This window comes from Xiphias gladius, chromosome 11, assembly GCF_016859285.1.
Source record: "Xiphias gladius isolate SHS-SW01 ecotype Sanya breed wild chromosome 11, ASM1685928v1, whole genome shotgun sequence".
Lineage (NCBI taxonomy): Eukaryota > Metazoa > Chordata > Actinopteri > Istiophoriformes > Xiphiidae > Xiphias > Xiphias gladius.
Window position 1 is genome coordinate 18,481,932 of NC_053410.1, and position 16,207 is coordinate 18,498,138.

At 39.0% G+C, this 16,207-nt stretch overlaps 1 protein-coding gene across 4 annotated transcripts in view; it reads right to left on the reverse strand.

Moving 5' to 3' along the window:
• Window positions 1–16,207, reverse strand: part of macrod2 (mono-ADP ribosylhydrolase 2) — a 393,753-nt gene that overhangs the window by 268,239 nt on the left and 109,307 nt on the right. For 3 of the 4 annotated variants that reach the window (XM_040139126.1, XM_040139128.1, XM_040139125.1), the window contains exon 4: window positions 5,057–5,086. The exons of the other annotated variant lie outside the window; for it this stretch is intronic. In XM_040139126.1, the coding sequence (XP_039995060.1) occupies window positions 5,057–5,086 (30 nt within the window). The remainder of the gene's footprint in view (window positions 1–5,056; window positions 5,087–16,207) is intronic. 4 annotated transcript variants of the gene reach the window in all.

A 16,207-nucleotide genomic window follows, 5' to 3' on the forward strand; every position in this document is an offset into this window, starting at 1 on the left:
GCACATCCCTTTCTCAACAGAGCCACTAAGCACCTTCTCTCTGTGTCATTGTGATTCTACAGTACATCCAATGACATCTTTAGTTGCAGAGGAGGGCAAAGAACCATACGAGCATCACCACAGCCAGGCATAATCACAGCAAGCATCTTTAATCCCATATACTGTTTTAGAATGTGTTGATACTTGCTATGACTCACACCACTGTTTAGGAAACTTATGAGGGAGGAGAGCTTGGGACACACAGCACTACAGCCTGTGTTATGTAAGCAGTGACAAAGGCTGGTGAGTTCAGTGAGCGTTAGCAGCCCATGGCTAAATTAGCCCGGGTCAGGATGTACAAAATAACCATGCATGTGCCCTGCTGCTTGACTGGAGCAGAGAAAGGAGGCCCAACCTAGGAAGAATGAGTTGTTTGGGTGGTCTAACTAAAGCCTAGTGCTAAATGGGCAATGGCTCTGGTTAGAATGCTAATGAGCCAATTCCCCTCATGGATGGAAACATCAAAGGTAAGTTGAGCTCCCTCTCTCTGGCTACACAGGTCTTGGTGGTATCATTACATGGCTTAGTTTGTGCTTGCATACTTGTGTTTGTGTGTGTCCATATGTGTCAGTGGGTGTTTGAAAAATAGAGAAATAGGGAAAGGAGAGAAAGACAACATGATGTTTACATTAAGTCTATTCTTATGGGACTGTACCAGCATCCAGCCATGCTGTCTCACACATCACACGAGCAACCTGGTACCATTCATTATTACCCTCTATTCACTGAGGCCTCATTTAGTGTGCTATAACCAGAGATCATTGTTATTTCCCTCTATGTATGTATGGTATCCCAGTGAGACCAACATGTCTAAAGTAGATAACATTGCTATTTTAGTTATCCCAATTGTTTACATAAAACTGAAGATATACAACCATAGTCTCCATAACTAATGCTAAGAATATAATCATGTATATCATACTCTTTTTTTTTTTCCTTGGTTTGGGGGCAAATCTCACCCAGGGCTAACTAGCCATTTTTATACACAGTGCCTCATTTTTAAAAGGCTCAAAAGTAATTGGTCAGTTGACTGACAGTTTCATGGCCAGGTGTGGCCTGTTCCCTTGTTATTTCATGACAAATTAAGAAGATAAAAGGCGTGGAGTGGATTCCAAGTGTTGAATTTGCATTTGGTAGCTGTTCATGGGAACTCTCAATATGCGGTCCAAAGAGGTGTTGATGCAAAGGAAGGAGGTCATCATTAGGCTGAAAAAACGAAAAACCTATCAGACAGATAGCAGAAACTTCAGGAGTGGACACATCAACAATTTGATACATGCTTAAAAGAGGGAATGCTCGAGCGAACTTGGCAACACCAAAAGGCCTGAAGACCACAGTATGCAACTTAAGTAAATGAGACGCCCTCATGAATATAAATACAAAGGGTTTGCCACAAGGTGCAGACCACTGGTAAGAATCAAGAACAGAAAGGACACATTAGACTTTGCCAGAAAACATCTAAAAAAGCCTGCCCAGCCCTGCAACAAGATTCTTTGGACAGATGAAACCTAGATTAATGTATCAAAATGATGGGAAGAGAAGAGTATGGAGAAGGAAAGGAATCGCTCATGAACCAAAGCATACCACATCGTCTGTCAAACGTTGTGGAGGCAGTGTTATGGGTTATGGCATAGGAAAGTATGGCTGCCAATGGAACTGGGTCACTGGTGTTTATTGATGATGCGACTGCCGATAGAAGTAGCAGGATGAATTCTGAAGTGTATAGGGCTATACTCTCTGCTCAGATTCAGCCGAATACTGCAAAATTGATAGGACATTGCTTCACAGTACAAATGGATAATGACCCAGAACACATTGCAAAAGCAACCCAAGAACTGCTCAAGGCAAAGAAATGGAATTTTCCTCAATTTCCAAGTCAGTCACCTGACCTCAACCCAGTTGAGCTAGTTTTTCCACTTACTGAAGTCAAAACTGTGGGCAGAAAGACCCACAAACAAGCAGCAACTGAAGGTGGCTACACTAAAGGCCTGGCAAAGCATCTCAAGGGAGGAAACCTTGCATTTGGTAATGTCCATGGGTTCCACACTTCAGACAGTCTTTGACTGCAAAGGATCTTCCTACAAGTAATAAAAATAATGCTTATATTTAGGATTATGTTGGTGTGTCCAATTACTTTCGAGCCTCTGAAAATGGAGGGACTATCTATAAAAATGTATATAATACCTAAAAGCTGAAAGTCTACACTTCAATCGCAGCTTGATGGCTTTGTTTCAAATCCAGTGTGGTGGTGTACAGAGGCAAAATTATGAAAATTGTTACACTGTCCAAATAGTTATGTACCTGACTGTATTCAGAAAGGTTAAACTTTTCTCTCAAAAGATACCTACATATACAGTGTAGCAAAATAACAAAAATTCCTCAAAGCCATGTTAAGTCAAAGGAACTTCCAAAAGTGTGTAGGCGGTAGACTAACTTTCCATACATAAACTAAAGACTTTGCCAAGTTTTCACACACTGCCGGGAGGCCCACCTCCTGAGCTGTGAGAACTAAACATGGCTCAGGTGCGTGAGGCCAGCATGATGGATCATCCTGTTGAGAAGCTGCCCCTCTGCAGAGCCCTGAGAAGACAGCTGGGAGATAAGGAGGGCCCTATATGAGAGCACATCTCCTCTTCACATCGATCCTCACTGCCACCCAGGCAGGAGGTCTTCACATGCCAAACCACAGATAGAGGTAGAGGGAGGGCCAGGGTGAGAACAGAGAGAACAGTTTTGCAGGTTTAGCAGCCACCTTCGAGTGATAAAGACACTGGAAGATAAAACCCCTCTTGGCCCCGTGAAGATAAAAGACAAACGGGGTAGAGCTTTGTTTTGGGGAAAAAAATAACATTTTCAGGTCCCTGGTAGATAATAGTTATCTCTCCCTGGTTATAATCATCTTCACATTCTTTAGCATGGCCAAAATAACAAAAACAAGCTGCACAAGAATACACATATAAGAAATAACAAAATAACACAGATTTGCAGTTGTGTTGTTGTGGTCATTATTATCATGAGAAAATATTAGTCTTAACATTTTAGACTTAATTGACCTTGTATCTTGTGCTAGTAACTTGGCAGGAACAGCATCGCTGGAAGTCAATTAAGAATGAAAGGAGGCTTTGCTCTCAAAATACGGCACTGGCTACAATTAGAATTCCTCTGGAGTTAATACACACAGCAGCAGGTCACAATCAACTGAAATTTTTTCTTTCTAAGTATGACATTAATTGACGCATGAGATCACATGTTCCAGTGTTGACAGCCACAAATTCGCCTATATTATTATTGCTGCTGTGCTGAAATCTGTAATACCCTAACACCTATTATCAGTTGAAGACGAACCTGGCTCAATCATCAAGATGGCATGTTCTAAGATTCTGAGACCTGTAAAAAGATGTTTTGCCATAAAATAATAATAATGAAAACATAATAGCATAGAAAATTGTTTCTTGTGTTTCTCTGTAAATGGCAAATCAATACTGGGAGTTGACTGCAGCAGAGACGGACACCAATCAGAAGAACAGTGTACCCTGCTTTACAGGGCCTGGCTTGGTTATGGAGACGCATGTTCGTGACCTCTGATCTCAATCACAGATGTTCTTTAGATGGTTGTGCGCTGAGGGCCTCTCCATGTCACTGATTCAGATTGGTATGCCGCAGTGCTATGCAACAATGGCTGGAAAAATTTTTCAGTCTTAACCATGTATCAGACAAGATGAGGGCCACTCAAGGCTCCATGATTAGATGTGAATAAGATTTCAACAGCTCTGTGTACACCCCAATGGACGTCATGCGCACCGAGCAGTTCACCATGTTGAGGCCTTGATCTTGCTTTATGCCTACCCCTTCCCTGTGACAACTACTATTTCATGGCAGGTGTTCACATCCCAATCAATAAATAAATACATACATACGTACATACATAAAGAAAGAAGTGCCATCCAGCTAAGCATATGATTCTATCCTAACATATTATTTTTGAAAAAAGTTTCCAAAAATACTGTATAGAAGAACTATGTAATTTTGAGGAATAATGTCACAAATAAAATGATGTACTGTACATTTTAACCAGTCATCCACATCATTATCTGTTTTTTAGCTCTATGATTACAAAAAACAAATATGGTTAAATTAATCTAAAGTTATACACATTCACTATGGATAAACCGGAAACAGTTGGCACATTGTAAATGTCAGTGAAGGTATAGTTCATTAGTTGCACTAAGGAAGCTTAAATGATGTCTCTTAATCTCCTAAAATAATAATTTTGATAGAGACCTACAACACACAATATAAAAACATTCTCATATATATATGGATTATATTAGATAGATTAGATGTATTAGACAGGTAGATGTACCAATTTCTAATATGATGGTTGGGATCAGCCCTTTAAAGCGGAAGGCTGTCAGGAGACAGTGACGCATTCAAAGTGACAGCGAACACAGATGGATAAACAGATAAGGCTGAAGCAGTGACCTTATTTCATTGTCACACCATTCCCACATATCATTAAAAATCCCCCATTAGAGTAGAAATTAACATTCCATATCTAACTGGGTGCATTTTACCCAAACTCATCTTACTGTGGTGAAGAACGATTATTTCAATCATGTCACTGTAAAAGTCTAATTTCAAAAATAAGAACAGTGGGATTGGGCAGCAGCATTCTACTGGAGTTTCCTACCCATTATTCCCACACCACGGTCGGCTGCCTCAGATTTCCTTCATTGCTTTGATGAGGATGTTCTTCGGCAGGCCGCTAAAGTAATGACCGTCTCTCATTGTGGCACAGTGCAAGGTTGGTCTGCACTACGCTCTAATGTTTTGGCCTTACGTTCAGCCACATTTAACACAGACACTTGAAACTAAATAGACACTAAAGTCTGCCATGAACCCAGAGAAGAATATAGACATGCCATATGCCAGATCTGATGAGTGCAACTTTAATTGCTTTAATGCCAAAGGAACAAACAATAAGATGATATAATGAAAAACAAAGCCGTTCACTCACCTCCCCCTCCTCCCAGAAGACTTGAGTTTGCTAAAAAAAAAAAAAAAGAGGAAAAAAGAGAGTCAGTAAACTTCAAAGAGTAAGCAAATACGGTTGATTCAATAGAGTCAGCAATATCTGGCCACATTAGTTTGGATTCTTTAACTGCCCAAGCCTGATTTTTCATAAATACACCTATTTGACTACCTAAACCTGTAGACACAATTTATCAAATGTGTCATCTATGGTAAATCACCTAATGAATGGAGCTACTACTGAAAAAAGTCAATGATATTGAGAACACAACTGAAAGATTCATGAACATTTTCACTATATTTTTACAGCACTAAAAAGAAAACTGGAGAATTTTCTTTTATTGTCTTGCTTCGTTTCATTTTTGTGATCACAGCAGCAGCTTTGAGGGGGATTATATGAGGAAGAGAAGAGGACAGTGTGGGTATAAAGCACGAAAAAGAGCCTGAGATTGGCTTGAATCATTATACAGTTATGTTACTGATTTTTATATCACTTTCTCAGTTAAATGTGTTATCACGCTTTTGAATATCTGTTTCTAGCAACACAAGATTTAGCATTTTGATATTAGCTTCCAACAACACCACAGTCATCCAACAGTAACAGGTAACAAGACTGTCATCCAATAGTTTGTTTCTCACATTTCCAGTAGACAGAAGTGATCATTGTGTGTGTCAGGGTTTTTCTTTGAATATTACATTTCCAAGATGGCAACAAACATGGGATTCAGTCAGGAGCTAATTTAAATATACACTCCTTGACAGATTTCTTCCTTGCCAAGATGACAAAGGTTATTCTCAATAAAACATGTGATTTATTAAAAACAATTAACAGGGGCCTGTAGTTTGAGACAGTAGTATCTATTGCTGTAAAACAGGGAAATCCAAATTTCACCATGGCTTTGTGGGCTCTGGTTGTTTCTTTATGGAAACATGTCACACAAATCGATGGACCTGAGCTGAGAGGAACTTTTCAGTTCAAGGCTTGCAATCTTAAAGAGTGAGGCCTCATTCTTGCATGTGACATAGATATGTAGAACACCCTCACAGTAAAGCCTAGCTCACTGTTATTCTGTTGTCAGCTTTAAGACAGCTTAGTTCACAAACACTCATAGTAAGACTTAGTCCTGTACAGTTCATGTGAATCTCCAACATTATCCATAGTTTATCGGTTCAACAGAAGGTAACGTCAGGCTGTTCTAAATGGAGGGAGCATCATTAAAAACCAAACTATTTTAATTTTGCTCATTTCATTTTTCATTTCATCTGTCAGTTAGAGACATCTATTGCACATAAAAGGAGAAAGATTAGAGGGGATTTAAAGTGCATCTGTTAATTTGGGTGTTACTGAAAGTAGGTAGCCTATGTGTTTGAAGTGTAGTTCATACAAAGGTCCTTGGAAGAATCTTACACTGAAACACGCCTTTAATGATCATTAGTTCCAGCAACAGCATTGGCTATCATTAGCAGTGAACACTGCCCTGCTAAAGCTTATTATTTCTCAAAAACGTTTTGGTGCACAAGCAACAGATAGTGAACATGTGGTATCCGGAAGTGCTCTCCAATCTCAGCACAGTCCTGTGGCTATTATTATTTTTTGCCTGATTAGGTGTAGAAGGGGACCTTCTGGAGTTCACTCAGTTTCTACACCTTTCTATGGCACCATTATGGCTTTGCATTGTTCTCATTTGAGCACCAAACATATGAGTGGGCACAGGGACAAAGAAAGCTTTCCCACTGCAAAATTTGTTTCATCAAAGGGCTTTTGTCATGGCTGTGAGTGTGAGTGTGAGAGTGAGTGTGAGAGTGAGTGTGAGTGTGAGTGTGAGTGTGACTGTCTGTGAGTCTGTGTGTGAGTCTGTGAGTGTGTGTGTGTGTATGTGTGTGTGTGTGCGTATGCACATACAGTATGAGCATAACATACACACAAAAAACAGCAACTCAAACATGGGTGTACTGACAATCCACTGTCATGTTTACAATAGCACCTCTCCAGGTTTTTCTGTGATGAAAACGACGCTCATACTCTCCCAGTCTTTGTTTATCTCTGGAATCTGTCAGCTATCAACAGCAAGCACACAACTCAAATGTGCATCATTTCCAGAACAGCCTTTTATAAACAGGTTGGGAAATATTCAGTTAATATATTTTAAAACCATGGATAAATGTAATTCAATTTTTAAGATCTTATTACCACAGATACCTTTGATTTTAAGGTAAATGCTTAGAAGCATGCAGTGTAAAAGAAAGGCTCAGCAGTATTTTTATTATGATGTAAATAGGTTAAGCTTGTTGTTATTTATCTATTATCAGTACAATTAAAGTAATTGTTTCAGTGCCAGTTCAAAGCAAGCTCATAGTATGCTAGTTTTTAGAAAAGTCTATCATCATTGTCTGGTCTCTTGGGGAGTCTTCCTATTCCTGAGCTATTAAAACACTGGGGTTTAATTACTTGACATTATGGAAATGTATACCTGAGGGGGGCGCTTCATTTACTCCACACCTAATCAGAGATAGGAGATCCGGTTGCTAATCAGTCTAACACAACTCTCCTGTGCATGTATGTGTGTAAGGTGGGATGGTGGTAGTAGTGAACAGGGTAGTGTGGAGGTTGAGATGTTAGACGCCTTCTAACCACATGTGACTTGGTGTGATCACGGCAATGCCCACTGGGAGATGAAGAGTATTCCACAGTCATCTCTGCGGTGGGTTTGATAAATATGAAGGGGGGGGGGTTAAAAATCATGCTTTATGTCTTTTAATTTCCCCTCTCACTGTATCCTCTCTTTTAATGATCAAAATGTAGTGAGACATGTTTTAGCAGTTTATCTTTAAGCACACTCTACTGCTTATGCACACAAAATATTTGTAACCTACAGAGTCAGCGAGCTCAGCCAACAGCGATACATATCAAGGGAAACATTAAAATCCCAAATTGGTTGGGGACTTACTTTAACAATCTGTCTTAAAGCATGAGACAAATAAGAAACAGTTGCTAGAGGAGCTAACCTACAGCAGCACCACTACACTCTTGGTACTAAAGGTTATGAGCTTATTCATTATGACATGCCTGAAAAGTGCTTCAATTATCCTGAGTGATGCATATTTTATAACGTGTGTATTAATTATAAACTAGCTCTCCTTGCTGTTTGTGCCAGCCCTAGGCTCAGTCTGGCTATCTTGTGGTGGATCAACACATTTCAGCCTTTAGGGAAACAGTGCACCCACAGCCAAGAATTAATGTTATCAGAAGACCATTATCTGTTTCTTCTACAGTGGCTGAGCGCCAGCATGTGGAGGTGCCTCTTTGAATGTGTGTTTAATGGGTTCTTGACTTTACCATCTTCTTTCTAATGTCTGCTGGTGTGTGACCCCTAGGGAATTTAATTAATCAATTTATCTCCAAGGACAAAATAGACCACATCTCCACCTCTAAGACAACCACGAGGATCCTATCACTTAAAACAAAATACTGCAGTGATCTTTAAGCTTTATTATTTCAGAGAACCTGAATATTTCTTGTAGTAGTAAAGATGAGCCTTGAAGGTTTCCAACAAACAATTTAATGAGAAGAAAGAGGAAAGCCAAAGGAGTGGGCCATGGCTTGGAGTTGGTCATGAGTGGTACTGAGAGTCGTCCCAGCAGTAACCACAACATGGGCCATAAATCTCAGTGGAAGGGCTCCCCAGACAGCCCGGAGATGGCAGGTCATTAGGAACTGCTGGTCCAAACATTAGGCTGGCCCATCAAACACATGCCTGCACTGTCACTGTGGGAACACCCACTTCCTGCCTGCCCTCTGAACTCTTAACAGCAACCTCATATATCCCTTAGCCAATGACAATGCAGTGGGGCCACTGCTGTGTATTTTCACAGCAAGAAAATATTGATAACAGAGCCCTTGCCAGAGAATGTGTCAGCCAAGGTTTATTAATCGTGGCACTGCATCAAGAAACCAGCACACACACAAACACAATGAAAAGGAAAGGTGAAACCACCCTCTTGTCTCAGTGTGACCATATATTTGCAGAGCATTCATAAAAGTGTCTTGTGTGCACTTCAGTGTATGAGACCTGTGTATGCAGAAGGCAGTGAGGCATGGATCTGGGTTGCGTGTTTGGTGTCGTCAGCAGAGCCCTAGATCATACAGTTAAATGGAAAGTGCTAGTGCATAACCAAAAAAACTCAAAGCAGTAAACAGATCCATTGTCTACCTTCTGGTCCCTGCCACTTTAACTCAACCCTTTATATATACTCCTTCAAACACACACAAACACGTTATCCTGAGCAGCCTCTCACATGTCTCTCAATAAGTTCAAAGGTTAATAGTGTACTCCGTTATGACTATGGGATAAAAGGTTGGATACAGAAACTAATAAAAAACTTTTATGGTTCAGGTCACCTGCTATTTTGCAAATAGATAGGTTCCGGAGTCAAAAAAATCTTGTTGCAATTTTTCAAATCAACCAAAGATGCCACTTCAATATAATGCTAACAGTCTATCTATGTCTGCAAATCTCACAGGTATTTTAGCAGGATTTTCAGTAAATATATCTTAGTCGATATAACTGTGATGGGGACAATCTTTGCTATGTTGTAAAGCAACTCCATGACGTTTTTATCAGCAGATTTCAGTATCATTTGCTGCTGGTTTTGAGGCGTGTCTTACCTGTTCACAAAGAATTCTGATTTTAGCAAATGTGACATTACACATACAAACGGTCCCAAATAAAAGCATGAACAAGGTCAATTGAGCTGCTCTTTGTTTGTAAGTCAAAACTTTTTTTCTTCTATTATTTTGCTTTAATTAGAACTCACATTCACAGCTAATTTGACAGGCACAAATTAACATCTGCTACACAATGAACTGCTAATGGAAGGCCTGAAATAATGAAGAAAATAGTTCAGAGAAACAAAAAGATGATCATTTGTAGACTTGGTTGACACTAATATGGTCATTAGATATTCCTCTTCATAGTGTACTGAGGTCTGAAACGTCAGTTCGAGATGTTGAGTGGAGTCAGTGGAGTGAACGACTTTGGCAAATTCTTTTTGAGTGGAATAATGTGTTGCTCCACATACAGACACTTTTCCACTTCACCAGCCTTCCTAACAAGCATTGCTACTACCTGTACACACATACGCACACAATCACATGCGTAAGTACGCACATGCATGTGCGTGCACATGCTCCCTAACACAACTCAACACAACTAGAAATACTCGGGCTAGGATATGATATCTAAAGCAACCAATCCATGTGTAATTGAGGCAATTCTAACCATTAACTTTGGAAGCTCTTTTTTCTTTTAGTAGCTGCCGAAATTCACAGAAGTAAAAATAAAACGTAAACGAGCCAACAATTGTGGGATAAGAGAAGAGAGGCAACAGTGGTATTTCTTAGTTGTGGCACATTAAAAATGCATGCTACACCACACATGCTGCCTCGCCTGATAATAATGGTTGGCATTTTTGTTCTTTATAGCTTCTAGTGGCCCCTGAGGAGCCTGACTGAACCAGACAAACTTGTGGTAGAGGTGGCACGATCCCAGCAGCGCATTCACACACAAAAAAAAGCCTAAAGCCTGGCTCATGCTTCATGTGGAATAAAATGCAGGGTTATAAAAGTGATGCAACTGTGGCTGAAAAAAGTAAGCAAGGTTTTGTCCCACACAAGAGTGTGCAATAGGGAAAAATTATTTTATGGTAAGGGGAATGCAAAGAACAAAAAGACAATTTACCTTGTAAATCAAATTAAGAGAAAGTTTGACAGCAGAAATCTTAAAGTCTAAAGCAAACAAATGGAATTTGGCATTTCAGCAACAGAGAATAGTGGGTTTACAATCGAAAAAAAGGCACTGTATTTGGCTCTAATAGCTAGTGTGTGCAGGTCAAGCAGCTGGAATTTCACATATTTTGGTTTAGTCACATAGTCTGGTAGTTTTAATCTGTATGTGTACGAAGAAAATTCGTGAGTGCTCCCATAATGTGAATTCTATAGCTTTAATCTATTTTTACTCCATGTTTCCATGAACTTCCAAGATGTTTGTTTCTACTGTAAAGAGAAAACTCAAAGGGAGTTGCACTATGTTTGACAGCAGAACATACCAAATTAAATTTAATGTAGAGTGTACTGCAAGCTTTATATCTGCTGTCTTCTACGTCATCATACAGTAATTCACAGGGTTTTTCCGCTCTGCAAAGGACCTTGTTGCAAACCTTTTTTTCTTCATCTATTGGGTTATTTATGTTAAATTGATTTGGTGCAGGTAACATAAAGCAAGTCTTATTTCTCATGTGTATTGATACTCTGTCTGCGTCCAGCACAAATAAAATTTCTACTAAGTTACATGACGGGTTGAACTTTTGGCTGCTCTGTAGTATTTTTAGTTCAAGCCATTAAAAGCTCATCTGGCTCAAAGATGCAGTTGATGGTGAGATTCCTTGGTTACTTTCAATGCTGAATACAATGGTTTGTCTCGTACCATTCCAACATCTGCTATATGGAATTGTTGTTGTGTGAAGCACCATATGACTTGACAGTTTCACTAGCTTTGTAAGAGACATGTTTATGTGTCAAAAACCAAGGCTTAACTGATTAAAAATCAATGCAATAAGAATAATGTGAATTGTATTTTGGTTTTTATTTTACTTTGAAATACTTTACTTTGATATTACAATATCGGGAGACTGTGGGTGGCTTCTAAAAACCTATCCATGTTTTTAACAGTATTTATCATATACTGTTGATGGTTGAAATTATGTTGTTTTTGCAGCTTCTTTCAAGAACTACAGCAGTGGTGTTATGATGTCTGAATGTATCAATGTGACAACAGGCTGGTGTCACAGTGATTAATCCCTTTCCTCCACAGCCTTGTCACCTTCATAACAAAGCAACAATACCAGATGCCAAAGCCAGCCCACACGTCTATTGTTATAATTACCTGACCTTCAAATCCACATTAATGAGCCCTGGATGATCCCATTCTCTTTCATCATTTGGCTTCCGAGCCCTTCTTTTATCTAACAAGGTCACCTTTCACAACACTGCTTCTCCCTGAAATACACATCCCCCTCATAAATATACATCTACCTGCATCTGCTCAACCCCCAATCCTAAGAATGGAGCGAGGAGAAATTACAAGAAAATAAAGCTGTAGGTAGGCTCTGCAAAGCGGGAGTTTGTATTTCTTCTGAAGTTGACACCAAGGGAAGGTCAATGCCACCAAAGTTACACAGAGAAAACAACTTTCTAACGCGTATTGAAGTGTTACTTAATAATTGTTTTCACCACTAAAGACACAGACTACTAACATGAAGGAGAAAGACTCACTGCAAGGGCTCTGAAGGCACGATGCAAAGGGCAGTGGAGAGAGCAGGGTTCATTAATGAAGTTGTTTCGATCCGTTCCCTCTATTTTAATCACAAACGCACTGTGGTTGTCACAACAGAAGAACATCTGCGGTTTGTGAGAAACCACAACACAATAATAGGAAAACAACACATTCAAATATTCATTAAGTTCTATTATATTTCAGCTGCAGTAGGACAGTAGTTGACTTTAGAGAATTTGGATACGTGAAACGGAGTTCCACATGTTATTAATAAAGAAGAGCTGTTGAGAGCCCTAAAGGAAATCCCTAACAACCTAAATCATAATGATAAGTAATGTCTAGAGGAGATAGAAGAGTGCCACAAATACCCATATAAATACTGAGATTAAAGTACACTAATTAAACCAGTTAATGACACATGTAAATGTTTACGGTAGCATATTGTCAAATATTTTATTGAATGTCTTGACATCTCATCACATCTCATTGCTCACGGGCCTTAGGCGATCCTACAGACCACTAAAAATACACGAGACATTTACAGCATATAACTGTTGATGACTGAAAAGATCCATAAAGTAATCAAGCCAGGCTTTGTTCAATGGACAAATTGTAGTTTTAATATGCACAATGATGTACAACACAGCAAGATGTTTTAACTGATATTCACCAACTCTGTGCATGTGTGCAAACTTTGAAGAGGCACAATCATTTTCTGGTTGAAATGAAATAGGTTATCTGCAAACATCACAGGGCCCAGTGTCATTGCAGAGCACTGGCAGGATTTGGGCCAGCAGCTACATATTATGGATTTATCTAGTCTCATTTCTGGATTTATCAGCCTTGCGTTAATGTAGCCTCTTCCTTACTGGTGATCAGGGATGTTGGTATGGTAAAGACCTGCATGGCTCCTCAGGGTCTTCACAGTCCACTACCCCCAGCTAGGTACCCAGCAGGCAGCCAGACAGTTCCCCTCAGTATATCCAAAATAACATGGCTGGGATTTCTCCAGATGGAAGAGCCAGGACAGCATTAAATTGGAGATCCTCAGCAACTCGAGTGTGGTTTCTGAATCGACTTTCTTTTTACATATCACTGCTTTCTCTTTGCAGCAAATAAAAGTCTGGAAATGAGGGTCTTGCCCTTGATAGCCAGGCCAAGGTATATACACTCAGAATTAGAGTCCATATAGCTTAAGTGCAGAACACTGCATTAATGAAGAGTGCATTGTATTTTTTAGCTAACTTTTTTAACACTAAATGTATTTTAACTTGTCTTACTTCCTTAGCAAAATGTACTTAACCAGCACTTAGGAGAATCCATTCCCACCAGAGTCTATTTGATCACAGTGATGTAAGTGTGGAGGTGATATGTGAAGTGAGTCCCGGCTCCAGAAGTACTCTGTTTATGTCACAGAGACTAATCTCACTGGAGCGGCAATGGCAATCAAGCTGGAACAACTCAATCGTAACTCTGGAAGACAAAGACTATATTATACATGATGCCATGGTGAAAAAATATTCCACGAAGGCATCTTCTTTTCTGCTTATTGAGCATGCTGGGTAAAACGGGTTGTGTGTTACTTAGACAATTTATCAAAATGGGGAAGACTGTTATACTGTATTTCTACAGCTTGTATGTACATTTCTACAGAACTTAATATTATTATTTGGGAGATCCAATGACTCAGTAAAGTACAATGTCAAACAACAATTTAGCCTAAATACACAGCACTTTTAGAAACTGCTCCTAAATCAAGTGTAACAGACTAAAAGAAGACACATCAGTCCAGTCTACGGAAGCGCATGATGAAAGCTCTTACAAAGACAGGCCAATCCTTCCTGGATGAGACATGATCTCATAAATAATCATACCTGTATTAATATTAATAGTGACAGTTGTAATGGTTTGATGATGATCGGAGGTATTTACTTTGAGATGGTTATTTATTTCCCGTACTTTGTAATGGAAATAAAACCGTTTTACACCTCAAAGACATTTTCCATTGTGCCATCTCTAACTCACAGTTGTCCCAAATCACAGGCCACATATCAGATTAAATCACTGCAACAGAAAAAGTGTGGTTCTACAAACAACTTTTTGAATGTTAGGTTTACTGCTTTCCTGCCCTATAATCATTAAAGCTAAAAAATAAGAGACTGGACTGAATACTGTGTATTCATATCATACTGTGTTACATGATATTTGTAAGATATTGCAGCTTATAAACTGTACAAGTATACTATAGCACTAACAGCAAAATGCGGTTTACACTTACATAATAACCTCACAGTTCCTGCCTTTTGAATAACAGTAGAATTATCTTATATACAAAAATGTCATGGTCTGATACAATAATAATAGTGTAATATTGTTTTGAGCTTCTTTCTTTTGTATCACATATGGATCAAACGATGTTCACTTCAGTGCATCATCAAACAGCATCTGTTTTTTTTCCCCACAAACACATCCACACAAAATCCCAATGAATAATTTCCTGCTCACTCGGATCTGCGGCCTTCTGTTACAACAAAACAAAAAAGAAAACCTGTTTCAATTGCTTATTCAAGGGAAAAAAAAGGAACCTTCGAAATAGTAAAGCACAGTGCTGACACCATTAGAATTTTACAATCAGACAGGCAGAGTGTCATCCTTTTGACAATGTCACCAAATAAATCTGAGCTTGAATAAAACATTGAATTTGCAAGATGAAGAGCATAAAACAGTTAAATATTTTATCTTTGAGGATTTTTCCATTGTGAATCTTGATGTTCTGTTTTAAAACTCATTCAGTTTATGTCAACTGAATTGATTCGATCCATCAGTCTTCTCAAATCAAGTTTATAGTACGTCTCACTGATCTGAAAACATCTTGCCTGGGTGACACTCATTCTGTGTTGGAACCTCTCGTTGCTTCATCACCAGTCTGAGGGCATCCTTTGACTACTTTTTAATGATATTTAAACAGAGGACACGATTTGGTTTAATAGAACCTCCCTAACTCATCCGAAACTATAGCCAAAGAATTTGATCCACATCAGCCTGAACAACTGAAGTCCACCATTGTATGCATTCACCAGACTCCTCAATTACTTATGTCTGAAAAACTAGGTCTGACTAGCACATGGCTAATTACTACGCATTTTTAATGGATAAAGCACGTAAGCCTACCACGGTGTTTTTATACACATATTTTATACACATACATATTTCATTTCACTTTGGCAAATAAATCTTATACCTTTTTTTTGTATAAGAAGGTTTTCCTCTTACATACAAACAAGAGAATGGGACACATTATCAACCACATCAAACTAAATAACTGACAGATGTGTTGCAGGCTGAGAGACTTAAATAGTTATCTTGGGGATACTTAACTAGGAGAATAGATTGACAATGGTTATATCCCTCTAAATGATATTGCCGTCCTCCTGCTGAAATATGCAGTGTTGCTTAATTGCAGCCGTTAATTGGCTTGCCTCCAAGCTCTTTATTTCATTGCTGAAACCCAACACACACCCACTGTAGCCATCTTAATGTTGGGATATGTGCTAAAGCCAAGATTTACACAATAGTTTCTCTCACTGATGTACTGATGAAAAGATTGTGAATTTACTATTGTGTGAAAAATAAATTAACTAGTGTCAGTGTGACTTCAGGTTGGTTTCCTATCGGTTATTAAAAACCCCTAAGAAAGCTGCCACCACCGGGAAAGTTTAAAACAGATGACAGTAGTTTTGTCAGGAAGGTCCATTACAGGAGTCCAATGTGTCCTTCTCAAATAGCACCTACTCAACAGTTCATAT